Source organism: Danio rerio, chromosome 6 (assembly GCF_052040795.2).
Source record: "Danio rerio strain M-AB ecotype USA chromosome 6, GRCz13ab, whole genome shotgun sequence".
In the NCBI taxonomy this organism is placed as follows: Eukaryota; Metazoa; Chordata; class Actinopteri; order Cypriniformes; family Danionidae; genus Danio; species Danio rerio.
This window is the reverse complement of record NC_141026.1, coordinates 19,087,113-19,114,427: the sequence shown is the minus strand read 5'-3', so window position 1 is coordinate 19,114,427 and position 27,315 is coordinate 19,087,113. Positions and strand designations below refer to the sequence as shown.

General features: G+C 36.3%; 3 protein-coding genes across 20 annotated transcripts in view; 1 reads left to right on the top strand and 2 right to left on the bottom strand.

Moving 5' to 3' along the window:
• Window positions 1-16,986, top strand: part of col18a1b (collagen type XVIII alpha 1 chain b) — a 67,072-nt gene extending 50,086 nt beyond the window's left edge. For 2 of the 4 annotated variants that reach the window (XM_087256980.1, XM_087256979.1), the window contains 30 exons: window positions 7-42; window positions 143-283; window positions 810-863; window positions 944-988; window positions 1,076-1,138; window positions 1,530-1,649; window positions 1,940-2,008; window positions 2,265-2,291; window positions 2,386-2,484; window positions 2,566-2,601; window positions 2,703-2,786; window positions 3,622-3,657; window positions 3,958-4,017; window positions 4,242-4,319; window positions 4,414-4,449; window positions 4,639-4,692; window positions 4,938-5,009; window positions 5,106-5,162; window positions 5,257-5,290; window positions 6,181-6,234; window positions 6,366-6,400; window positions 6,482-6,595; window positions 6,677-6,833; window positions 7,009-7,082; window positions 7,200-7,328; window positions 10,380-10,412; window positions 11,546-11,740; window positions 13,411-13,608; window positions 13,689-13,804; window positions 15,963-16,986. In XM_087256980.1, the coding sequence (XP_087113106.1) occupies window positions 7-42; window positions 143-283; window positions 810-863; window positions 944-988; window positions 1,076-1,138; window positions 1,530-1,649; window positions 1,940-2,008; window positions 2,265-2,291; window positions 2,386-2,484; window positions 2,566-2,601; window positions 2,703-2,786; window positions 3,622-3,657; window positions 3,958-4,017; window positions 4,242-4,319; window positions 4,414-4,449; window positions 4,639-4,692; window positions 4,938-5,009; window positions 5,106-5,162; window positions 5,257-5,290; window positions 6,181-6,234; window positions 6,366-6,400; window positions 6,482-6,595; window positions 6,677-6,833; window positions 7,009-7,082; window positions 7,200-7,328; window positions 10,380-10,412; window positions 11,546-11,740; window positions 13,411-13,608; window positions 13,689-13,804; window positions 15,963-16,170 (2,514 nt within the window). In that variant the 3' untranslated portion in view covers window positions 16,171-16,986. Of the gene's footprint in view, window positions 1-6; window positions 43-142; window positions 284-809; window positions 864-943; window positions 989-1,075; window positions 1,139-1,529; window positions 1,650-1,939; window positions 2,009-2,264; window positions 2,292-2,385; window positions 2,485-2,565; window positions 2,602-2,702; window positions 2,787-3,621; window positions 3,658-3,957; window positions 4,018-4,241; window positions 4,320-4,413; window positions 4,450-4,638; window positions 4,693-4,937; window positions 5,010-5,105; window positions 5,167-5,256; window positions 5,291-6,151; window positions 6,235-6,365; window positions 6,401-6,481; window positions 6,596-6,676; window positions 6,834-7,008; window positions 7,083-7,199; window positions 7,329-10,379; window positions 10,413-11,545; window positions 11,741-13,410; window positions 13,609-13,688; window positions 13,805-15,962 lie in introns of all 4 variants that reach the window. The other 2 variants (XR_015493418.1, XR_015493417.1) reach the window with 2 other exon arrangements.
• Window positions 1-27,315, bottom strand: part of LOC147843474 (uncharacterized) — a 388,615-nt gene that overhangs the window by 108,301 nt on the left and 252,999 nt on the right. The gene's annotated exons all lie outside the window — the stretch shown is intronic.
• Window positions 22,294-27,315, bottom strand: part of slc19a1 (solute carrier family 19 member 1) — a 50,808-nt gene continuing 45,786 nt past the window's right edge. For all 15 annotated transcript variants that reach the window (XM_087256996.1, XM_087256994.1, XM_087256988.1 and 12 more), the window contains one exon: window positions 22,294-25,649. In XM_087256996.1, the coding sequence (XP_087113122.1) occupies window positions 25,449-25,649 (201 nt within the window). In that variant the 3' untranslated portion in view covers window positions 22,294-25,448. The remainder of the gene's footprint in view (window positions 25,650-27,315) is intronic.

The window sequence follows — 27,315 nt, the reverse complement described above, 5'->3', positions numbered from 1 at the left end:
CTTCAGACTTTTGTGGATATGGAGGGTTCTGGATCATCTCAGGTATGTTTCAGTAATAAACTTAATACCTTTTAGTTTATGTTCATATTATTATCAGTAGTAGTGTATATCTGAAGTCTTTGATTTTTTTTTTACTTTTTAGGGTTTATGTTGTCCTGGTCCACCAGGGCCTCCTGGACCCCCTGGGCCACCAGGTCCAGAATGGGAAAATGGATCAGAATTTGATCCCACTGAAATTTCCCCAACTGGTCTACCTGGACAAAGTGTGTTCCGTGGACGACCTGTAAGAAAAAAAATCTTCTGTTCATTAAAGGGGTTTTTATTGTTTTAATGCATTTCTTGAAATGATAATACATACATGCTCTCTACTCAAATCAGCTCTATCTTGCTAAAAAAAAATGTTGCAGACATGACACAAACTTTACTTTGACTTGTATTTCATTGCAGACAGTACAACACACATTGTTTAATTTGATCCATATAATTTTATTTATTTACTTATTTCAAAATAAACACATTCCAATTTTGGTTCTTGTAACACATTTGAAAAGAAGCTGAAACAGTAAAGCATGTACCACTTTATAATGTTGCCATTTTTTTCACAACACTTGAAAGACATTTAGGGACTGAAAGCCAAATCATGTGTCAGAATGGGAATATTGTTTATAGTTTAGGGAAATGTGTGTGCTTTTTGAAATATTGTTTTATAATTAAAGCTTGGTTATAGTGCTTTAGCGATCAATAAAAAACTGCAACATAATCATTTTTGGATGTTTGGGGGAATTAATTTAGTTTTTTTTATAACTCAGGGGCCCCCGGGTCGACCTGGAAAACCTGGTCCTCCTGGTCCCCCAGGTCAAAAGGTAATTAAAATATTCAAAACAAATTCATATACAAAGTGTTAAAATAAATTACAACAGCTTATATTTTTTAATTTTTTTAGGGAGACTGTTGGAAGCTTGACTCGCCTGGAGTTTCAGGGGAAAGAGTAAGAAAAGTGATGCTAGTATGTGGAATGAATAGGATGTTAAGATTTTATTACATAATTCTAAAAATTATTTTCTTTTCGTTGTAGCAAAGCTCCTCCAGTTGGTTTTTTACCAATTGGTTTCCATCATGGGAGACTAGTGAGGCACAGGTATCCTAAAGTCATGCATGACAGCTGGGTGTGGTGTCAAAAGAGTGTGTATGAAAACGATTATCTTTGCTGTCATGTGCACACACACTTTATATATAAAACTTTAAGTAAATGCAACTGTTGTTGTTGTTTTTGTTGTTGTTAAAATACCCATTAATGAAGTTTTAAACCTTTACTAATGGTCAGTTTTTTAACAGATCTGTAAAACAGATAAACTGTTAAACAATGTCAGATTCATTAGATTTTAGAAAATTAAGATTTCTTGTTTCATATTTCCATTTTTTTTAGAGCTGATATCAAAGTGAACCCATAAACCAATGTCTGATAAATGTTTAAGTGTTCTTGGGTCAGTCTTATAATATTTCCTCAAACCCAATTTCTTTCTGTTCAGGGTACAGAAGGCTCATCAGGGATGCCAGGCCAGGAAGGTTTGGTTGGACTGCCGGGGCCCATGGGTCCTCAGGGACATCCAGGACCCCCTGGCCTCCCCGGACCTGCCATCCAAATTTCTGTAAGTTATTAAGTCTTTGAGCACCCTTAACGTTTTTAACTGGCATTATAAATGATCAGTTGACCTTTTAGCCATAGACTATTAAAACAAAAAAAAACTCAATTTACTGCAGTGGTGTGAGGAACACAATTTAACCAAAGAAACTGGTCAAAGGTGTTTTGTTAGAAAGTTAAAGGTTTAAGGTGTTTGATCTCAGGACTCTCAAAGACTGCAATCACGCATAACTTGTGCTTCTATGGGGCCCAGCACATGATCTGCCATATCAGATGTTTGTTTGAATGTGTTTTCAGAGAAATGGAAATAAAACAGAGATAGACCTTCGTTACATTCCAGGAGCTGTGGGGCTACCAGGTCCACAGGTAACAAGCGGTCTTCTCGAACACAAAGATCAATAACCCACCCATACTGACCAAAGTAATTTCCTACCCATAATTGACTTACTTTTTTTAGCTGTAACGAAGGCCCAAATCTCAAGTATTGGTAGACCGATATACCTCTAATGATGATATACCACCCAATATATGTCAATTTTTAAATAAACTATAAACGTTGCATTTTCATCACATCAACACAGTGTTTATTCTTTATTTGTCTAATGATTATTTTCCTCTACAGGGACCTCAGGGGATACCTGGACTTCCGGTGAGATTATGTGAAAGACAGCTGCCAGATTATTCTAATGTTCATCAAGTCAGGTGCAAAATTAGATCTCTTTTCTGAACTTTAAACTCTGCAGGGCAAACCTGGTTTACCAGGTATCCCAGGCCAAAAAGGTGATGAGGGACAAAGAGGACGAGAGGGAATGCCTGGATTAGATGGCTTTCCAGGACAAATAGTGAGTGAATATTGTCTAGTTTGAAGATGTGACTTGAATAACAATATTGTAACATTTAAATGATTTGTTGAATTTTTACAGGGACTAAAAGGGGAACGAGGGTGGAAAGGCGACAGAGTAAGTGTTTATTTCTATAATAAAAATGATTTGGGAACACTTAAGTGTAAGTGTAGAATGGCTGTAGAAAATGTTACTGTAATATCTTTTTTTGTTTTTAGGGTGAGCCTGGTCGTAAAACAGGCCCTCCAGGACCCCCAGGGCCACCAGGTCCTCCAGGAGAAGTGACCTATGTTAATGGCAGTGTAAGTGTTATGGAGTTAAACCCTCAACACTAAAAAAAAAAGTAATCAACATTCACTTAAAAAATAGTAAACTTGTTGCCCTAACATTCTTAAGTAAATGAACTTAATGAGCATAATTATAAAAAATAAGTTCAATTAAAATGTTCCAACAGGAACTCAATTTTTTCAAGTCAAGTCAGCTTGTCCCTTTTTAAGGAAACTGATTTACTATCTTTATAAATAAAGTATCTAATCACCTTTTAGAACTTTGTAAAAAAAATCTGTTGCTAAATGAAAAAAAAATCAAATTTTATTCCAGATAAAGAAAGAGTATGCAACTTATGACCAGGTGAAAGGAACTGATTAATATTATAATACCTCATGCGTAACATGTATATTCAAATAGTAGAATCCCCTATGATTTTGCACCTATATATACTGCATTATGGGCTGCACGGTGGTGCAGTGGGTAGCACGTTCGCCTCACAGCTAAAAGGTCGCTGGTTTGAGCCTCGACTGGCTCAGATTGCGTTTCTGTGTGGAGTTTGCATGTTCTTCAAGTGTTTGCGTGGGTTTCCTTCGGGTGCTCTGGTTTTCCCCACAAGTCCAATGACATGCAGCACAGTTGAATTGAGTAGGCTAAATTGTCTATAGGGTATGCGTGTGAATGAGTGTGTATGGATGTTTCCCAGTGATGGGTTGCAGCTGGAAGGGCATCCGCTGTGTAAAACATATGCTGGATAAGTTGGCGATTAAATTCCCTGTGGCGACCCCAGATTAATAAAGGGACTAAGCCGAAAAGAAAATGAATGAATGAATATACTGCATTATAATCCATCTATGTTTTGTTTTTTAGATGACACCGGGTTTGCCTGGTCAGGCAGGATTTCCTGTAAGTTTTTAGTGTCTAATAAAATTTTGTCATAAGTATCATGTGAAGTAAAGGATTTATACATATTTTTTATGATTTTGGATAACATACAATTTCATTGCAGCGGGTGTAATATCATCATCTAGGATTTTTAACAATTAAATAAAAAGATATTTTATCTTTATTAGATCTTAATATAACTTGTGGAATAATCTTAAAAATAAAATATATTTCTGTGAACAACTTTGAAAAACTATGACAGGTGACTATAACAGGTGAGAACAATTTTATATTACATTTTATATACTTTTATTTTTATAGGGACCAGTGGGTCAAAAGGGTGACCAGGGGGAACGTGGACTTCCAGGAGTTTCAATTAAGGTCATATATTTTACACTTTTATCAAAACCTGAGAAAAAATATTCCTCTTTGTCATTATTTTAGAGTAGCCATTCCACTGTGATAGAATTAGAAAGATGTTGAAATTGTTTACACTCAGCAATCAACTTTCCGGAGTCCCTGCATTCAACATTGTTTACATGAATTATCCAACAAGACTTTTAAATCTTTTCACATTAGACATAGATGTGGTTTGTTTTTATTAGGGTCAGAAAGGTGAACCTGGCCTGATCTATGACTCCACTCGTAGTCCCATTTACATGGGGGGACCGACTGGACAGCTGGTGAGAGATATGTGACTGTTATTCAATTAGATCACTTCTATACAGTACATCTATAGTATGGTTTAACAATTAATGTAAATGCTGTCTGTTTTAGGGTGAGCTAGGACCTCCAGGGCCAATGGGACCTGCAGTGAGTTTTTGTTTGCTGTCTTGCTTGATTGTTAAAGCTGCTGATATTTCACGTGTATATATATATATATATATATATATATATATATATATATATATATATATATATATATATATATATATATATATATATATATATATATATATGTATATAAATATATATATATGTCATACGTTTTTCTCTCATTAGGGACCAGCTGGGCCACAGGGACCAAAAGGAGAAATAGGAATTCCAGGCAGACCCGTGAGTATTATCAGTTATCTGTACATGTGTTTCAATTACAGACAAATAGACACTCTTTATGGGACTATTGTTCAGTTTTTGCCTGTAGTGTCATTGTCCAACTTCTTTGTCTCATAATGCATTGTCAGCGTTGATGTTTAAACCAATAACTGTTGTTTTCAGATACTTTATGAATGTACTGTTTTTTTATTATTTTCATAATATATAAGTATATTCTTGATCACATAATATTCTTTATCAAAAAGGGTCGACCTGGTCTGATTGGTAAAAAAGGCCAGAAAGGCGATTCAGGTGGAGCAGAGGGATATGCCTATCAGGTAAAAAATTGGCAAATTTTATTTATTTTTGTATTCACTATTATTATAGAAACACATATATCATATACAATACTATAGATTTCAAAATGATTTTAGGGACCCCCTGGTCCGCCCGGGCCACCTGGTCCACCTGGACTTCCGGGAAGATTTCATGTGAGTAATAAACTAATATTATGTAAGCTTGTTTTTTTACAAAAAATATAATATTTGTACTGGATCAGAGAATTTGATGTGATCTACTTTTAAGGGCTATGATGACGTCAGCTCAAGATTTCCCCATGGTGAGTGTGTAATTTTTTCAATCCAGAGTCACCTTTCAGTTTACAGCATGAGAACATTTGTTTTTTTTTGTTTTAGGAATCAGTGTGCTTTTATTGTTGATTATTCCATGGTCTGAGGTTGAAATTTAATTTAATAAAATAGTTTATTGCACAGGTAGTTCCAGTCAGTTTTGATCACATCTTTAATTACATGTGCTACCATCCAAGATTAGTAGCAACCATAGTAACTCAGTGACTAGTAATTAGTAACTCTGGAGCCTTCTTTTTTTTAATCTCGTGTTTAAAAAGATTGTGTGAGGGGATTTCAGCAATATGCTTAAAATATTTCCAAAGAGACATTCAACATGACTTATTATGAGCTATTAGATATGCCCATGTCATATACACACACAATCCATAAATGTAAATCCTTTAATTATTTTGGTCCCACTTTATATTAAGTGTCCTTAACTACTTTGTACTTACATCAAATAAATAAATACAATGTACTTACTGTGTTTATGATGTATTTGAGAACACTTGTGGTGCTTTTGAGTTGGGATAGAGGTTGGGTTATGGACAGGTTTGGTGGCATGGGTAGGTTTAAGGGTGGGTTAAGGTGTAAGGGATGGTCAACAGTGTATTTACAAATGTAATTACAAAAGTTAATTACAGATGTAATTACATACATGTATTTAATCAAGCATAAATACACAGTAAATACATGTATTTACACAATAAGTACATTGTAACAAACTATTAATTCTTATGTACGTACATATTAGTTAAGGCCACTTAATATAAGGTGGGACCATTATTTTTTATGTAACCTCTGAGACCTCTTAAGAATGTGTATTTTTTAAGCAACTGCTAATTAAATAGATATTAATCTATCTCAAATTTCATCCCAGCTATCAAAGGGGACAAGGGTGAAAGAGGAGCACCTGGCATCCCTGGTTTGCCAGGTATGATTTATTAAAGCACCAAACCTCATCAAACCATCATCATCAGTAAAACTAATATCTAGAGCACTGAATTTAAACTTTTTTCTGAACTATAAAATCTGTAATGTGAATATCAACATTTCCTGCCACAGGTCTCACAACCACATATGACATTTATTCATTTAAGGTACAATATTTCATATTTACTTTTAACTTTTTAGTAATGTTTTGCTGAAAATGTACTCAATAATTTATTAAAATCCTGTAGCATGAGATGAAAGGAGAGCCTGGTTTTAAAGGAGAGAAGGGAGAACCAGGAGGAGGATATTATGAGCCTCATTACGGTGGAGTACAAGGTCCACCAGGAAGACCTGGACCTCCGGTAACAGCACAGACATGAAAAGATGGCATTTAGATTATTTTATAAAAAGGTTTAAGTTACTAAAATATTATTTTGGTATAGGGTCCAAGAGGGGAATCTATTAGGGGACCTCCAGGTCCCCCAGGACCTCCCGGAGCTCCAGGAACTGGCTATGAGGGCCGTCCAGGTAGTCCCGGACCACCAGGTCCACCGGGACTTCCAGGATCACTGCTACCAAGTGCAGACGGACCCTCACAAAGTAAGGAATCCACACAGTCACACGCTTTTAGATGTCCAGACATGCAGTGCTTCTTGACATGATGAAGTCTTAAATCGTGTCCTGTTTAATAAATGAAATAATAATATATATGCATAAAAAAGGCATAAATAAATAAAAAATTTAGTCATTCTGTTTTAACACCTTGATCTTCTAGCTATCAGTGTTCCAGGGCCGCCTGGGCCACCTGGGCCTCCTGGACGTCCTGGACAACCTGTACATTTAAGTGGGGTGCGTTTTCACTACTGAAACTTAGTGTCTGAGGGCACACTGATGGAAACACCTGTTACTTGGTTTTAATGAGATTATTAGATTTTTAATTTAGTTTTTTTGTTTTTTGTTCTACAGGTTACAGTCATGAGGTCAGTTGATACAATGGCTGCAACAACCATCCAGTATCCAGAAGGCACTCTAATCTATGTAAAAGACAACAAAGAACTTTATTTGAGAGTACATGAAGGTGTCAGAGAAGTCCTGGTAATTTTCTAAGCTTTATTATTGTTTGTCCATCTTCATGTAAAAATAAAACACAAAGTGTTCTTGGTTTGTCCATGTTCAAAAAACATGTTTGCATGATCTGTAGATCATTCTTGTGCATTCTCATATTTAAAGAATTTCACTCTGTCTCAGACAAACACTGTAGTTTTTTTTTTTTTTTTGCAAACACATTATTTGTTGCATGCAGCTCTACTTATTCTGTCTGTATAGACTTTTGCACAGAAACACCATGTGTAAGAGATACGGCAATTAAAATAAAAGGGTTACTATGTAACCCTCGATCACCGAGGGGGAACAGAAATGATATGTGGCAAAAACCTCTACTATGGGGATTTCGCCATTAAGCCAATCATCTAAAGAGAAATAAAGAGAGCCAATGAAATGCCAATGAATTGGCAGTGCCCAGTGAACATAGCTAGCAGCAATCTCAAATCGTAATAATTAAATATAAGACAGCCAGAGTCATATCGCTAGGTACATTTTAAGCTGAAGAGCCGAACAAAGTTGTCAGCTGAGTTGCAAGCACTGTGGTGATGGAGCATAGCATTTCCCCCTCAAGGAATGAGGGGTTTCGTTACCTAACAGGAAGGGAACTCCAATGCTATCTGTAAAACTTCCATTTTGGGGAAATGTATGGAAAATGCCACAGCAGTTGAACCTTGTCACTGCACTGGTGAGAGGTTTGCCAGGCTCCAGCATGAGTGCACCATCATCACTAATGATTCAGCCCTCTAATATGTCCTCTTGCCCTAACTTACATTTACTTACTGTGAAGCGCTTGAAGGCTTATTTTTATTTTTTGGAAGTCATAAAATATACTCCTAGTTAAATTCTTGGAGTTGTTTTATATAACAATGCGTTGGGAAAGCATGCCTATACCGAATGGGAAGAACGCTGCAGGTGGATGCCCAGATCTAGTGTCTCGTGCCTCTTTGGAACTGGATGATGATGCGATGCTTTCCCAGTGTGCCGCCATCTCCACGTCCTCAGGGAGAGAGAGAGAGGGGGGTGATCATAAAACCAACCAATTGTGGAGGGGACAGAGAGAGAGTAGAGAGTGCTCTAGCTTGAGTGATGGTGTAAACCACTGAGCTGGTATGTCACCTAAGTCCTCCGTGCTCCATCTATGAACTGCATGTGGTGCCAGATGGTGCCTGTCCTAGAGAAGAAGGTCTTTCCTCAAAGGGATTTGCCAGGGAGGAGTCATCACGAGGAGAAAAGGTTCTGATATCCAGGTCTGGCTGGGCCAGAGAGGTGCTCTGACCTGCTCCTTATCCTCCCAGTCCTAGCACAGTTTCTGTGCGAGAAGGCTCACTAGAGGAAATGCATATTTGTGCATGCCCTGGGGCCAGCTGTAAGCAAGCGCGTTTGTGCCGAGGGGGGCCTCATTTAGGGAATAAATGGGTGGAATTAAGAATATGGAATATGGGTGCATTAAGAAAGTGAACTGTCAACGTCACGCACTGAGGACATCTGGTCATCAGTGTCATCGAGTAAGAGGACGGTCACCTGAGAGGTTGGACCACTTCTCTCAATCAAACCTTGGATTGAGCACGCTGAGGAGTGGGGGGCCTGCAGGCCTACAGGGGTGGTTTGCCCTTTTGCAAGAGCTAGCTGCCATCCCAGTGATGACAAGCTCTGCACGACTGTGTTGCTTTTTTAGGGAAATTTGTTTTTTATACAAACTGCTTTTTCGTGAACCGGATCAGTGAATGGGACCAGAGATGGAAGAATGGACCCAGCTCGACTGCCACTACTCGTGTTGTCTCTTGCACTGGACCCAAGAGATACAGCCTCTCAGGAGACTGCAGCTTTCGCTCTCAAACAAATGAATGAAGTCAAAGATTCAGCAACAAGACTTTTTCAATTGTACGTGAAGCTGTTGAGGAAAAAATGTGCTGAGCAACAGGCGGCCGGCAGCTTCATACTCAGCTGATTGTGATTGCTGCCAGCTGTGTGTGCTGGGTGCTGCCAATTCATTAGCATTTCATTAACCCATATTATTACTCTTCAGAATCATTGGCTTTCTAGCAAAATGCCCATATTGTCAAACTGAAACTCAGTGAAACTCAAGCCTCAAGGTGTAAAATTTGACTGTTTAATTGCAGCATCATTTTTATTAGTTTCAGCAGGAGAACAAGTTAAATGTGTTTAATGGAAAGTCATTCAAACAAGCTCATACCCTGCTTCATATGTCCCACACCCCTTTACCTTCAGATGTTTGTTTTAAGTTTAAATGCATTTAGCATATTTTTCTGTATGATTTTTTTAGGTAACAAAACATAACTTTTGAAAACGCTGCCCAAATTGGAAAAATTAAAAAAAAAAAAAACATTCATGTTTCAGTGTGGACTGTGAAAATTAAAGCTTTTGAAAACCATGCTGCATTTTAGTTATGTGACCAATTCACATAACGTGGTGGAAAGCAGATGTTTTGGATGATATCCATTTTGACAGCTTTATTAAAGATTAATGCCAGTTTGTACATGCTTCATATTACCTCTCTCAGAGCATAGAATGTTTACCGGGAGATATTGTTTGGTGGTGAAAACAGGCAACAGTTGTGGTATTTTGCCGCAACATTACAAATAGATGGAAAGTAAATAAATAGTGTTAAATTATGAAACATAGCATTGATGTCCCCCTCCTGCTAAGGAACTGCTTTTTTGATGTGCACAAGTGACGTAACGATGTGAAGATTGAACAGGTAGTTTTCAGACTTTCAATTCTGATCTAAGAAATGGAGCAAAGCGACTGAGAATAATAAAAGTACCGATCATTGTTACCGAGCGCTGGTGGTTTGCGGCTGGAAGGGCATCTGCTAGTAAAACTTATGACAGAGTAATTGGTGGTTCATTCTACTGTGACGACCTATGGTAAAGCAGGAAATAAGCCAAAAGAAAGGGAGTCAGTAATTAACATAGGTCCACTGCATTAACATTCAGGTGGACATGTTTCTGCCACCATTCTGTAATTAATTATTTGCTGCATAATTATGCCTCATGTTTCTGTTTGTCTGTTTCATTTCAGCTTGGAGAATATACTGCTTTCCCCAAGGGTCTGGTGAGTTACAAAATATCTAATTTAATTATAAGAGTAATCAATAAAGGTACAGTCACATTTGTAAATATTATAATATATTTTGAAATTATGTGGGAAAAAAATGTCCATTGTCAATAGTATGGTGATGCGTTAAGCGTTTTAACAAAAGCAGCATTCAGTTGTCAGTGTGTGTATATATATATATATATATGTGTGTGCGTGCGTGTTTATGTATGTATGTATGTATATGTATGTGTGTGTGTGTGTGTGCGTGTTTATGTATGTATTTGTATGTGTGTGTGTGTATATATATAAGCCCCTTTCACACAGTGATACCGGTAAATATCCGGAAAATTTCCGGAACGACTTTACCGGTATATTCAAAAAAGCGCTGTTTACACGGGTGAGGATGTTACGGAAATTTTCCGGAAAAGAGCATTCACACATCCATTCCAAAATACCGGTAAATTCTGACATCATTCACCACAAATGAGCTTTAAACGGCTGCGCTTGTATTTGTAAACATTTGACTAAATTACAAACTCTGTGGATGATCAATATTGTGAACAACTTTCGCAGGATCACTTTCTCATGTCGAGATGTTCATAATATGTGCTTGTGCAGGCGCTCACAGGCTGTTTCACAGGCACACGCAAAGCTTGAAGGTAAACAAACAACGGCTTATCATAAGCATCTCATCGATGATTATTTACACAGTTGGAAAAATATTCAAAGGTTTTTATTCTCACAAAACGCGCGGACGTAAATGCGTCTGACTGTTGTGATTGGCTAAAGCAGACGCCTCACGTCAGCACGTTCTAGACGTGCACGCGCTTATTACGGTAATCTTCCTTCTGCATTCACACAACGCAGCATTCCGGCAAATTGCCGGTAATGTTACAACTTCTCTTTCCGGAAAATAGCCAGAACGAATTTACCGGTATTTTCAAAATGACCTGTTCACACATACAACCTTTCCGGAAAATTGCCAGCAATTTTCCGGAAAGGTCTGTATGTGTGAAAGGGGCTATATATATATATATATATATATATATATATATATATATATATATATATATATATATATATATATATATATATATATATATATATATCGCTTTCTCATTCTATGCTGCTGTGCTGTTCGTTTCTAGGATAAGATGGAAGTAGTGGCACCTCCTCAAGTGGTTTTCTACCCTTCAGATTACCCTACAGTTGCACCACCAAGAGCCCCTTACCCTCAACCCTACCCCATGCCATATGATCGCAGATTTGGATATACACCAAGCCACAGGCCTGTCATTCAGGAGACTAGACTTCCAGCTCATGTACACACCTCAGGGCGTGCGGTAAATTTCTTATCTTTAATATGAGGAATGAGTGTACAAGTCCAATAATTGGATTTTTGGAACATTTACGTGAAAACGAAAAATGTAATTTCCATCAAAGTGTAAACAACACCATTTGCTAATAGACTTGCCGAAAGGCTTGATTACAATAATAAGCAATAATAATGCAAAATGTGGAGTGAAACTCAAGCCTCTAGGTGTAAAAGTTGACTGGTCAAACTGCTGCTGCAAATAAACAGTTTCAGCAGAATAACAAGTTATATGTGTTTAATGGGAAATCATTCAAACAAGCGCATATCTGCTTCATATGTGACAATTAGATTTTATACGTTGTGCTAACTCAGCATTTCTCAATCCCACTCTGCTTCACCTTAAGAGGTTTGTTCTAAATCACTGATGCATTTTGCATTTTTTTCCCCACCATTTTGGCCTTTCATATATACTAAGATGATGTTTTTAGATAACAAAAACATAATTTTTGAAAATGCTGCCCAAAGTGGACGAAAAAAAAAAAAAGTTGTGTTGGACTGTGAAAATGGAGGCTTTTGAAAACGATGATGCATTTGAGTCATGTGACCAATTCACTTAACATGGTGGAAAGCAGATGCTTTTGATCTTATCTGTTTTGACAGCTTTATTAAAGGTTAACACCATTTTGTGCATGCTCCATATTACCTCTCTTCAAAGAACATGGAATATTTATGGAAACAACAGTTGCGTCATTTTGCTGCAACATTTCAAACAAATGGAAAGTAAACAAATGGCAGGCGGATATGACGCAGGTCTTGCGTCTGTAAGTGAAGTACATGAACGAAAACTTTTTCAGTCGTTTTATGAATGAAAGTGTGTACTTGGAGCATTTATAGACAAAAACGCTGTTTTGAAGTTTATCTGGATTAGTGTACACGTAGCCTCATTGAAAAGGCATTTTAGTGTGTGCTTTGGAAATGTATATTCTATTCACAGAGGTATATTATGTCACACTTCATTCTTTTTTAATGAGATGCTTCAGACATGAATGAAGTAGAGGGCACTAGGGAACCACAATGCGTAGTGTCAATGCGACATGTCAGCCAGAATCAGTTTATGCATAGAATTATATCTGAACAAGATGTGTTAAATAAGAGAAATATGCTAAATATGCAGATAGGTTGGCCACAAGGACTGGGATTGAGAAACTGTGCTAACTGAACATGTTAAATCGTTTAAAAACATATTGACAGACATTTCAAAAGGATTTTGCGATTTTGACTTTTCGTGTAAAAATTGGCATCGGTTCTATTGTGAAAATTTGAAAAAACTTTATATTTGATAAAGTGACATTACAATACCAATAGTTTAGCATTAGTATTACTGTACTGATACACAGAGTTTTGGAGAATGTTTTATTCATACTGTATGTGTCTAAAGATATTTCTTTTTTTCCAGAAATGTTTCACTAATTGATCAAAGTGACAGTGTTAACTAAATAAATAATTATTTAGCATTAGTTAAAAATTGATCCAATAAAGAAAAAAACAGCTCTACAGAAGATAAAAGACTCATTCAACTCAAGTCAGTTCACTGTAAAAATGACAAAAAGTTAAATTAATGGGAGCATACAAAACAAAGGAATCAAGTTTGAAAAATCTTATCATTTAAACTTGCCATAATCTGTTTTGTCATCCTAGCTGCATTTGGTTGCTCTGAACTCACCTCAGCGTGGCAACATGCAGGGCATTCGAGGAGTAGACCACCAGTGCTTCTTGCAAGCACGAGCCATTGGGCTGAAAGGAACATTCAGGGCTTTCCTGTCATCCCAGTTACAGGATCTAAACAGTATTGTCCGAAAGAACGACAAGGACCAGTTACCTATAGTAAATCTTAAAGTAAGATATTTCATTTGTCATCATAGTACTATTTTGTTAAGTAATAAGAATATACCGTAAGATGTTCAATTTTCACACAGGATGAGGAATTATTCAGCAACTGGGAGTCTATTTTTGAGGACTCAGAGGGCAAGATGTATGATGATGCACGCATTTACTCTTTTGATGGTCGAGATGTTCTCAACGATGATGCCTGGTAAGATGATGCCTGATTATCACAACAGTGACTAAGATATAATCACTAACTAGAACTTAGGAATAGTTTATCTAAAAATTAAATATTTGTCATCATCAACTTCTTCAGAACACACATTAATATATTCTGAAACAAATCTGAGAGCTCCATAGACATCACGGGTGAAATATTCAAAGCCCAGAAAGGTATTGAGAACATCATCAGTGCTTTTGTGAAGAAAATAAAACAAATCCTTGGCTTTATTCTTCTCTCCAGTTTAGGGGTCAATGGTTCATTTAGATCAGAGGGAATAGACTCTTTACAACTGAAAAAAAAACTACTGTGCAGGAATATTAACAGTTAACCAGTTAATTTTCTTTTAAACAAACATTTATTTTACACCTGATAAAAAAAACATTACACTCAGGATCTTAAAGACAAAAATGTCCACATAAAACTGCAATTTTAGTTTTTTCTTCAAGTTTGCATATAATGCAATATATATATAAAATTCACCTTTATTTGTATAGCACTTTTACAATGTAAATTGTGATATATATATATATATATATATATATATATATATATATATATATATATAGATAGATAGATAGATAGATAGATAGATAGATAGATAGATAGATAGATAGATAGATAGATAGATAGATAGATAGATAGATAGATAGATAGATAGATAGATAGATAGATAGATAGATAGAGACATATATATAGATATATATAGACAGTTACAGTTGAAAAAATACAGTTTTGCTCAGTTCAGTTTGGTAAAGAATCACTACTGAGAGTCCAAACACTAAAGAGCAAATCCATCGAGATGCCTTCAGAAATGCCTTAATCCTTTGTGGCATTAATTCAACAAGGTACTGAAAATATTCATCCGAGATTTTGGCCCATATTGACATGACAGCATCATGCAGTTGCTGCAGATTTGTCGGATCCATATCCATGATGCGAATCTCCCATTCCACCACATCACAAAGGTGCTCTATTGGAGTGAGAACTGGTGACGGTGAAGGCCATTTGAGTACAACAGTGAACTCATTGTCATGTTTAAGAAACCGATCTGAGATGATTCACACTTTATGACATGGCAGTTATCCTGCTGGAAGTTGCCATCCGAAGATGGGTACACTTTGGTCATAAAGGGATGGACATGGTCAGCAAAAATGCTCAGGTAGGCTGTGGCGTTGACACGATGCTCAACTGGTACTAATGGACCCAAAGTGTGCCAAAAAAATATCCCCCACACCATTACACGTCCAGCCTGAACCATTGATACAAGGCAGGATGGATCTATGCTTTCATGTTGTTGACGCCAGATTCTGACCCTATCATTCGAATGTGGCAGCAGAAATCGAGACTCATCAGACCAGGCAACATTTTTCCAATCTTCTATCATGCAATTTTGGTGAGCCTGTGCAAATTGTATAGCATCAGTTGCCTGTTCTTAGCTGACAGGAATGGCACCTGGTGTGATCTTCTGCTGCTGTAGCACATCTACCTCAAGGTTGGACGTGTTGTGCATTTAGAGATGCTCTTCTGCATACTTCGACTGTAACGAGTGGTTATTTGAGTTACTCTTGCCTTTCTATCAGCTTGAACCAGTCTGGCCATTCTCCTCTGACTTCTGGCATCAACAAGGCATTTGCACCCACAGAACTGCCACAGAAATGCTCAGTTTGAACTGCAGCAGGTTTTCTTGACCATGTCTACATGCCTAAATGCACTGAGTTGCTGCCATGTGATTGGCTTATTAGAAATTTGCGTTAACAAGCAGTTGGACATTTGTTATAGAATTAATTGGATAAATTGTGCAGCTGTTTTATGATGGATGAGAGATTGTGGTTTGTATTTCCGTACTAAACATTTTATGTGTCTTATATAGTTGTAAATAGCATTGTCTTAAGGTAATAATTAAGTTTTAGCTTTTTTTCGTATTATTGCAGTATAGTAAATTAATGCAAAATCAGCAGATAAATATCGGAGGCCAATACATTAATGCATCCTTTTTTTGACTCTTGATGTGCAGGTAGCTGTTGACAGTTTTATGAATCACCAAGGGCTACAGAAAGGGAATCTTTTATTTATAGGTGTACTGCTTCTTTAAAAAAAGCTCATTATTAACCTGAAATGTATGTTTACCCTAACCATTCAATAGGCCAGAAAAGATGGTATGGCATGGATCAAGCACTCATGGACAAAGGCACACTGAGAGCTTCTGTGAAACATGGCGAGTAGGAAGTGATGGAGTCATGGGCATGGCTTCCTCTCTTCAAGAAGGGTATCTACTTCAGCAACTGCCCCGGCGTTGCACCAGCTCTTACATTGTACTGTGCATTGAGAACAGCTACATTGCTGAACCATAATGAGTGCAAAACTTACATTTGTCACAAACTGAAATTTTTTTGTGTGTGTGACTGCTGGTGCTTTATAGTCCGGTTGGATGGAAACTTAGTTATAAAATGTGTTGTATCTACTCAGTTTTCTTGTCTTTAAATACATTTGGCCAAAATCTTGTTATAAATGAAGGAGCACTTTGCAATGGTGGTTTAATATAATATTGCCTATGAAACTGAAAATGCAAGGATAAGACATTTTTTATGTTCCTTAAATTCAAAAAACTAACCCCAACTACATTGCAGTAAACCTGACAACACATTGTCAGAGTAAAAAATACTTGATCGGTTTGGGATGGGTTCACAATTGTTTTTTAACAAATGTATATACTATTGTATTTTCATACATAACATGCTCAGGCAAAAACAACATTTCCAAAGCTTGTTTCCAAACGATTGTTTGCAAGTGTCTTAAAATGTATTTCCAAAAATATGTCAGTACCTAATTCTGTTTGAACTACTTTTTTGTTATTACCGTTTTCATTCATATTTGTATGTGAAAGATTTTGTTAGCCTATGTAACCTTTATTTTATACTTCGTCACTCAATCACATCAGACATTCCATGATTGCAGTGCAAATGACTGGTTGACTTTCTACAGAAAGATGACCTAAAAATAGGTAAATCCTTTTTATATTATTTATTTTGAGGTTTACTTTTTACATGTAACCTGAATATTGTTTTTGCTCTGCATTCTACAGTTTAAATGTGACAGCTAAAATCACTCTTATTTTTACTGTATTTCTTATGACACTTACATTAATAAAACATACAATCTCCACTGTGTACACTTGTTGCTTCTATATAAACAACTTATTGAAACTCCAACACAGCCGATTAAACTTGTCTATTTTGCTCTGATTTTAGATTAATGTAAAATAATTAACTACTGTACTATTACACAAGCAAGAGGACAGTCTTCCCATTTTATTAGTGTAATTGCAAATTAACTTATTTCATACAACATTTTAACAACAACAACGATTCTTAACGGTGCCATAGAATGCTTTTATACATTCTTTAAATGGGATATATGCACCGGGACTTTTAATTTTAATCCAGCTCAAGCACTTGCTTTGTACTGTTATCCCATTTTAAAACTGCCTTATTTAATACCCGTTTCTTTAAAAACCAATGATCTTCACTGCCTGGTTGAGATATGATGTAAAGTGGGTCTCAGACTGGACAAGGGACATTCATTCATTTTCAACCGATTTTCCGGGGCCGGGTTGCGAGAACACCACACTCCCCTCTCCCCAGAAACTTTCTCCAGCTCCTCTGGGGGGATCCCGAGGCTTTCCCAGGCCAGCCAAGAGACATTGCCCCTCCAGCGTGTCACGAATCTTCCCTAAGGCTTCCTCCTGGTGGGACATGCCTGAAACACCTCCCTAGGTACAGGCGTCCAGGAGGCATTCGAAACAGATGCCCGAGCCACCTCAGTTGACTTCTCTCGATGGATAGAAGCATTGGCTCTACTCAAAGCTTCTCACCCTATAAGGGTGCACCTTACCACCCTTTAAAGGAAACTCATTTCTGCCGTTAGTATCTGTGATCTTGTCCTTTTGATCATGAGCCAAAGCTCAGGACCATAGGTGAGAGCAGGAACAAAGACCGACCGGTAAATCAAGAGCTTTGCCTTTCGGCTCAGCTCCTTCTTTACCACAACAGACTGGTACGTCCACCGTATTACTGCTGCCGCTGCACCAATCCGCCTGTCAATCTCACATTCCATCCTTCCTTCACTCGTGAACAAAACCCCAAGATACTTGAACTCCTCCACCTGGGGTAAGGACTTTCCTCCAACTTGGAGAAGGCAAACCACCTTTTTCCGGTAGACCACAATGGCCTTGGATTTGGAGGCATTGATTCTCATTTCAGCCATGTCACACTCGGCAGCAAACCGCTCCAGTGCACGCTGAAGGTCCATGTTCGATAAAGCCAACAGAACAACATCGTCTTCAAAAAACAGAGATGAAATCCTGTGGTCCCTGAACCGGACCCTCCCCAGCCCAAAGCTGCGCTTTGAAATTCTGTCCATATAAATTATTAATAGAATTGGTTTCAAGGCCCATTGATTGAGTGTGGACAAGTAGCTCTGCGTTAAATATTTTTTTTCCAAACCATGTGTAAAATATGTTTAAAAAATAATAATTAGCACAGTATTCTGTTTGCCTGCTTTTGCTGACGGCAATTGTGTTTAAATGGCCTTTCATCCTTTTTTATGCTTAAGTAAATGAATGCTTAAGTCTATTTAACTGATAACATTTAATTAAATAGCATTAGCAATGCTGTAAAAGAAACCTTATGAAATTTAAAATAGTCACATTACTCTTTCACTGGAAGTTAAATAGTGGCTGAAAAGCACTTGCTGTGCATATAGCCAATTGTTGTCTGATTTCTACATAGAAGGTAGGTAATTACAAAGCATCTCCAGAAATAGTTTTACAACACCACTGATATAGCTAGAAATTGTCCCTACAATAAAAACTCGTTTTTTTTACCTTATTTGGAAGGTTTTTGGATGTTAAAGGTCATGAAACCCTCGATTCAGTTCAAATTTACCTTGGAATTTAAGAGCAGGAGAAAGCAAGGACAGCGAGCAGCAGTCATGTCTTGGGCCATTCTGACAAAAAACAAGGTAAAGCATGAGGAAATGCAACATTTTCATATTTAAAATGTTTATTTAAAAAAAAAAATTAGACATACTTTTAAGAGTCATACTTTTTAGAAGTCCTTGGGCACTGGAGCATTTGAAAGTGAGCCTCTGTCAGCATTTTAATGCTATGTAAATATGAATCAGCTGATTTAGACTCTGCTTGTAAACTTTTTAGTGTCCGTGGCTGTTTAATTGCTGTAATTTCAATAGGAAACGTAACAGCCAATCAATGTCACTGCTGGGGTTTGCATATTAATTATCCTGTATATAACATCATAGTCAGTGTATTGTTCTGACTGGTCTGTTTTTTCAGGGATTTTACACCGTTTGTCAGTTTAGTGGCTAATTCGTACCAGTTCAGTCGTACGAAAAAGTATTTTAAAAAGGAGGCATGGCACCTAACCCAACCCCTAAACGTCATTGGGTGATCGTACTAAACTGTACGAATTAAATCGTACAAATTCATAGGAATTAGCCACTAAATCAAAAAGTTACAAATTGCAGTGAGATTGCATTGGATTTACATGAAAACAAAGAAACAATGGTGTTTAAGACTCAAGGTCACTCTTATTATTCAGCTATTATTGTATATCAACATTTTATTGTACGGAATCTTTACATTTAAAAAAAAACGAATTAAACAAACTACTTTAACAAAAAAAACTATATCAGTTGAGTCAGTGATTTAGTGATTACATTGGGACAGTGATAAAGGGGACTGTTACTTGCTTCAGTTCTAAATGAATCATCTGTTTTGAACAAATCATTTGAATTAATAAACCACTCACTGAGACAGACTTTTGATCACTTTCTGTGATCAACATGCCAGCACATAAACATTTATAATATATAACTTATAGTTATTTAGGGGAGGGGTGGGGTGTTTTCTAGTTTAATTGGAAATTACTTTGTGATTAATAAGGTTAAAATAATGTCATTTTGTGCAAACAAAGTTTAAACAAATTCAGCCATGCAAAAAAAATAAATAAAAAAACACAACTAATGACTCTATATTACACACAAAAAGGAATCCAGAATAGGTTCCTGATGCATTAAGGGTATAGTGTTTTTGCAAACACAGATAAGCTTAACAAAACTGGAAAAGTTACAAAAATGGTGGACTTTACTCACGTACTCTTGAATAAAAGGGTGAATAAAGACTCGTTTAATCTGGAGTTTGCAGCGGTTTCTATAAACAGGCTTTATATGGTTCATAAATACACAAGAAACAGAAAATCTGATTTGTCTTAACCGTTAAGCTCAAAATGTTTCCTAAGATGCACACTCAAATTAAAAGATTAGTTTAAGCCAAAATGAAAATTCAGTTATTCACTCACCCACATGTTGTTCTAATCCAGACACATTCATTCAATGTCATACTTGTTTTAGATTAATCAGGGAGCTCCCTCATAGCTTGTCGTGGAAGAGAAGATATAGGTGAACAAAGTTGTGTTCACACAAGTCTTCTTGGAGCCTCTTTATGATTACAGTTGAACCACTGTAGTTACAGATTATTTAGACAATGTTTTTTGGTTCTATTTCTGGACTTCGAACATCTCATGATCATTGCTATTCATGGAGTTCTTAGATTTAAAATATTTTAAAAGGTCCTATGAAATTAAAATAAAGTTTTTTAGATGTCAGTAACAGTATTTTTGGTTTTTAAGATATCTATAAACTAGTGTGCTCAAAACAAAACAGCGACAAAATTTGCGCTAAGACATAAAAATGATATAAACATGTAAAGCTTGTAGTTCGTCACTTCCCCCTATATGGAAAAACAATTTTTTTCCTGTCACCCCAAACTAGTTTCTCATCAAATCATAACCATCCAAAATGCCCTCTAGTATCTGACATGCCCCGCCCCCTTAAAGACTCTTTACATTTGATACACTTGAGATCAATCACTGGCAGAGCAGTGATTAAAAACTAAACGCTATCGGCTGTTTCTTTTAAAGGGGAGGAGCTACACTATGGCCCACCCTCTCGTCATGTTTCGGTAGAGATTACGTCAACATATAAAACTGCATATTTCAAAGCAGGCAGCACGGTGCCGAAGTGGGTAGCACAATCGCCTCACAGCAAGAAGGTCGCTGGCTCGAGCCTCGGCTGGGTCAGTTTCTGTGTGGAGTTTGAATGTTCTCCTCGTGTTTGCGTGGGTTTCCTCCGGGTGCTCCGTTTCCCCTCCCCCAGTCCAAAGACATGCGGTACAGGTGAATTAAGTAGGCTAAATTACCCGCAGTGTATGAGTGTGAATAAATGTGTAAGGATGCTTTCCAGAGATTGGTTGCAGCTGAAAGGGCATCCGCTGCGTAAAACAAGTGGTGAATAAGTTGGCGGTTCATTCCGCTATGGTGACCCCAGATTAGTAAAGGGACTAAGCCAAAAAGAAAATGAATAAATGAATCTCTTTCAAAAGCATTCACCCCAAATACCTTCTCACCGTTCTCCCTCTCTTCTCATATGGGATGGTGGGCCAAATCAGCGGTTACCATAGGCCAACTTTGGCCCGCAGACTCTACTTTGGTCATCTCTGAACGTACCTCTTAACCTTTATGTGAAATAATTTTCCTCTTTAGTCAGGTTTGACAGAATATCTGGATTGAAAATATATGCAGTGCTTAATTTGCAAATTACTTGTTCTGGCACAAATTAAGCCCTGAATATATGTCATGTGAAACATGTTGTTTTCATGTTTGGATGAATGTTCCCAGGGGTCTGGGAAATCATGACACTGGATAAGCAGGTTAGTCAGTTAAGTTTCAGTTAAGTTTGAACCAATCTTCAGGTCAGCTTCAACTCCTGTGCAGTGACTGAACAAAAACTCCAAGCTTTAAGTCATGAACAAAGAAATTAGAACAGTGTGCTTGCATTGTAAAAGTCATGCAAAATTAAACAACAAGTTTATCTAAATATGAAAAAGAAAATAGAGCTATAAACACTTTTAACAAAGATGAAGATGTCCAATTTTTTAATCTGTTGAAAGACATACTGTATGTATTTTTCATTTAATCAGTATTAAACCACAATGTTTGAGTACCTCAGTCATCCTTAGAGGTAAAAGATGGATGTCACAATCATACAGTCACTGCTGAAAAGGGTTAATATCTGCAGAGGATGCTAAAAAACTGGAGAAGCAGACAGTTTAACTGTTTAAAACACACAAGAAACTCCCACTCTTAATTCAGAGTGAAACCACACACAGTATTAAAAACTATGTAAACTTTATCAGGGTTTTTTTTTTTTTTTTTTATAATTTCAGCTATATTTTTGTCTAGTGAAATATATGTAAAAACTTTTGTGTACAATGTCTTTCTCAGGACAGTATCTAATAAATAAAGAAATAACATGCATTTTTTAAACAATTTCTCAAAGAATAAGTAAACTTTTGAGCAGTCCTGTATATTTCCACTTCAATAATAAAGACAATAAAACTGTATTGTTAACAATTTATTTGTAATAAGACATGGTCTGGGGCTCCTATGTTGTGATCACACAATTAAAAAAAACAGAAATTATTTTCAAATACAGAACTAAGTGCCCTTTGTAAAACGCAAACTCATTTATGTGAAAGTAACTTACATTTTCAACAATACATGGTCAATTACGGATTTTCTTTTTCCAACATCAATGAAAATATTTCCAAAAAAATAAAACAAAAGCATCAAACTTTATGTTCACCAAGCAATGCACGGAATGGAGTGTAAATCTAGAAACGTTTAAAATATTGTGGAATCACTCCATACTAACTCTGCTTTCCTGGAGAATGAAACCCCTCTGTAAGGTACAGCGGAGTAAATGAAACTGATAATAAAATGGTCCTCACTCAAAATATAATCCAACAACTCTTTAACCTCACTCAGCTTGCACTGACACCACAAAATACTTTTAAGAATTTACATTATCCACCTTATTTCTTATTTCTCGATGAGAAAGTTTCTAGAATACTTTTTATTCTTTAAGTGCTGAAACTGAAAAACGATTTAAACTACTGTATAAACCAGAGTGTTTAATACATTTATGCATGTATATTTTAAAATAAAACAGTAAAAAAATACCAGTTTGCACTATTAAACAGCCAAACAAAAATAGCTGATATCAATTGACAACACAAGCCAAACACATTCAATTTACAAACATACATACCTGCTCTTATATGAAAAATAAGGTGGATAATAAACTACTTGGCCAATATGATCAATTTAAAAATAACTGTTGTTTGTTAACAGTATTAGAAATTGTATATTCAGCTGCAAATAATCCATCATAGGATGCTTAAAGGAGTAGTTCCAACAGAAAAAAAAAAACAAATTCTGCCATCACTTATTCAAAACTTGTTTGAGTTTCTTTCTACTGTTAAACACAAGAGAAGATATTTTGAAAAATGTTGGTTGCTGGCAGCCTGTGCCCAGTTGCATAAGCACTTTAAGTTTTTCAATTAAGAATGAAACTTAAGAGTTAATTTCCCCTTACCTAAGTGAACTATTTAAGGGTGTTGCATATAATCCCTTAAAAAGTTTGGTAATGCAGAGTTCAGACTGCATGATTTTAGCCCCAATTTTGACTTACCAGTTTTGAGAAATCGCCGATAAATGCCTGAAATCACAGACAAATCGGTGCTCATTCATGTGAGTAACAATCACATAGTATGAGCTATCAAAGACAGCATCTGAGAGAGTTGAAGAGGAGTCGCCGACAACCCTGAGATATTTGGCATGCTAAATATTTGGACCTGTCTGTGATTCAAATGATGCTGTGTAAAATGTGTTCTGATTGAAATAACATTGGTGATTACCCACAGCCAATAAGAGAGCAGCATCCACTAGTATGGGTGTCTGCAGGCCAGAGGGAGGTTGGAGGAGAAGTTAAAAGTGCTTCTTTTCTGTCTATTTGGACCCAAGTAATGGAGGAAAAACTAGTGGAAATTTGGCAGCAGCACCTGTGTCTGTTTGATGTGTCATCTGAGCAATATCACAATGGGTCGAAAAAGAAAAAAAGTCGAGGAGAAATTTCTAATTATCTTCAAAAGCCAGGTAAACAAAATATGTAGTTAATAACAAACTTTACTACAATACTACGTGACCTCACATTGTTTCCATGTCACTTCTCGTGTGTGTTTAGTTGTGAGAGACGTAGTTTGTGGATCAAGACAAAATTGTCGACGATTCTTCCTTTTATGTCATACAGTGTGAATCCGCTTTAAACACAGTGTGAAAACATCTGTGACACGACTACTTTGAAAATCGTGCAGTTTGAACTCGGCATAAGGGAAACCATTTTGACAGAGGTTTGTTGTTATGTTTACATACTATTAATATTTACAATATATTATGCAAACGATATTGTGCCATGGACATGCTACTCATATTTTAACACTTGTGGCAGTTTTACAGAAAACCTATAGGACATGACCGTTAAAAAAAAGACTCAATGTGAAAGTCCTGGGACATTAGACAAGAGTGATTGTTGTGCTTGCATCACAGCATCTGAAATTGTCTGGAATAAACTTGTCGCTCGCACCACATTTGAAGACAGTTGTGATCTGAGCGCTCTTTCATCTAGTCTACTGTCACTATGCATATGAATGTTAACGTACAGAAATACAAAATGGCAAACAGCTTTCTATAATTAGGTATAATTAACGTCTTGCATGACAATTAAATCCATATTCTAGCATCAGTTTTTCCATCAATTGTGTTTGTAAAAAGACTGGACTTGGGGAAATAACAGTTAAGGCACTTCATGTAACACTTTCGCAGTTTACTTAAGAGGAAAAAAAGACATTTAAGGGAAATGAGTGTTCTGTGACATTCAACTCAGAATTCCTATAGCTTCAAAGTACCTAAAAAGAGCCACATATTAATAAATAATGTTATAATAGCTGTTTTAACATTAAGCTATGATTAAATTGTCTCTTGTTACAGTTATAAAAAAGTTTGATAACAAGCAGGAAATGTTCATGGGCCAATGACATGACCACATAGAAATGGTCTATAGAAACCATTTAGTAACATTTCATTTTTATTTTATGCAACACTCTTAATATTAAGGAAAACCTAAAGGTGACACTAAGGGAAAATTACCTTTAAGGTGTTTTGGAACCTGCTGACTTCCATAGTCATAATTTTTTCCTAATATAGAAGTTGATGGTTGCCAGGAACCATCATCCTTCAAAATATTTTCTTTTGGCTTTAACAAAAAAAGAAAGCCAGATAGACTTAAAACCTTGTGAGGAAGAAAAAACGAGGAGGGAAAGTTTCAATTTTGGGTGATCTATCCCTTTCAAAAAGTAATCCTATGAAATACCAGAAAGCCAAACTTGCCATAATTGACTTCCAAACATTCCTTACAAAATGATCTGTTCACATTATTTCAATTCAAGCCTATATTTTCTATTATTGACAATCCATCCTAATGACAACCTTGATCCTTGCATCAAAAACAAAATTATATTCAGTGCTAATCCTCACTAAAAATAATAACACTAAGGTTATTCATACTTATTACTTGTAAATATTAAAACAATCTGATTTTGACGTAACAGTTTAAGAAATGGAGATTTCTCCATCTGTAGGCACAATTCATTTAAATCTCATGTCTTGATGCTGGTGCCATTATGTACCGTAGTGCTTTCACTAGCAGCTGTTGCAATGGGACTAAGTTCAGTGCTGACGGCTTCTTCCGTACTCTCGGCGCCTGCCCTCTGATTGCGATAATGACACGTGATGATGAATGCACTACAGCCCAGATAAATCACAGTCAGCAGGGTGAAGTAAAAGAAATAAACAAAAAACTGCAAGAGAGAGGAAAAACAAAATCATATTAGAACAAAATAGCTAAATATATTGGTCCTGCTTTTCACTCTTTTCATTAGTTCATGTATCTTCTAGGCATGGGCCGATATAAGATTTTGATGGTATAATATCCTTAAATAAAAATATCTTGGTTTCACGGTATCACAGTATTGTGATTACTGCTCTAAAATATATTTTTTAATGTCTGGGTTAAAAACAAAATCTTTTTCCCCTTTGAAAACAATATATATATATATATATATATATATATATATATATATATATATATATATATATATATAATAATTTTTAATATATTTATTTTTAATTCAAAAGATTAATTGACTTCTGCTGTCTTCTTTTGTTTTAAAAACATAAATTTCTTTACGATTTAAAAAGGCATCTTTGAATTTTTTTTTGCTGGACAAACTGTTGTCCGGAAAAAAAATAAATAAATAAAAAAAAAATCGTACACTTACTATAGGAACGGTATTATAGAAAATTTAAGCGGTTTTAAAACCTTGACTTTTTCTTGGCGCGGTATACCTTGAAAACAGTTATCGTCCCATGCCTAGTATCTTCTAACATAACCTAACAATGAACAACATTTGTCAGCAGTAATTAGTAGTGTTCAACATTTCCTAATGCATTATTAAAATGTTAATTCATGCTTGTTAACATGAGTCAATGCACTTTGAGTTAACATGAACAAACAATGAACAACTTTTTTTTCAACAAACATCAATAAATACTGTAATTTATGTATTGTACATTGTTCATGTTAGTAAATACAGAAACGTAACATCACTCTAAAACCACTCATACATAGACCATTATTAATATATGAAAATATTACTGTCATATGTTATGTTATGAATGGACCCTTCGCTAAGCCCTGCCCTCCTTAGTTACTGTTGCTACGCCTGTCAAGCTTTCGTGCCTGGCATAGCTTTTTCAATGTGTAAGCACCGGTGTCAGACATTGCCAGGGATATAATTTCATTTTTAGCGAATAGTTGAGATATCTGAGAAAGCCAGTCAAATAAGGACTGCAGTATGCATTACAGGGGTATATTCACCACATAATAGGCCACCGATTAGAGAATAGTTCAATCCAAATTGGAGCTAGCTTAGCCTAGCCGCCTTATACGCTAACCCTTCAACAGCTTAGCTCATGCTCACCAGGAGAGGTGAATTTAAAAATAATCGAATAATAACTAATTCAACTGCGATTTCTCTATTTTTAGCCAAAAAGCCTGATAGATTAATTGTTGTGCAATGAAATATAGCATTACTAACCAACAAGGAAACACGCATGACAGTGCTTCTACATAATTCATAGAAAGAGCAGCCAGAAAGGGAAACTGATGTTATGAAGTTATTGACGTCTGTCTTTCACTGAATGTTTCAAGAATATTAAAACAAAACCAACTTAGCTCCGCTCCTTTAGCGCCCCTCACACAGCTTGATCCACGCTAGCATTTCTCCTCTTGGGTTTTAGGTTTTGAAAAGGGAAAAAAATTTCACCACTGCACTCGCTTGAAAGCTTGACAGAGTCCCTGCGCGTAGCTACAGTTGCTAAGCCACGATTGGTTGGTGGCGGTATTTGGGCGTGGCTTAGCGAAGGGTCAATTTAAAGTATAACATTTTTTAATGTAACATTTTA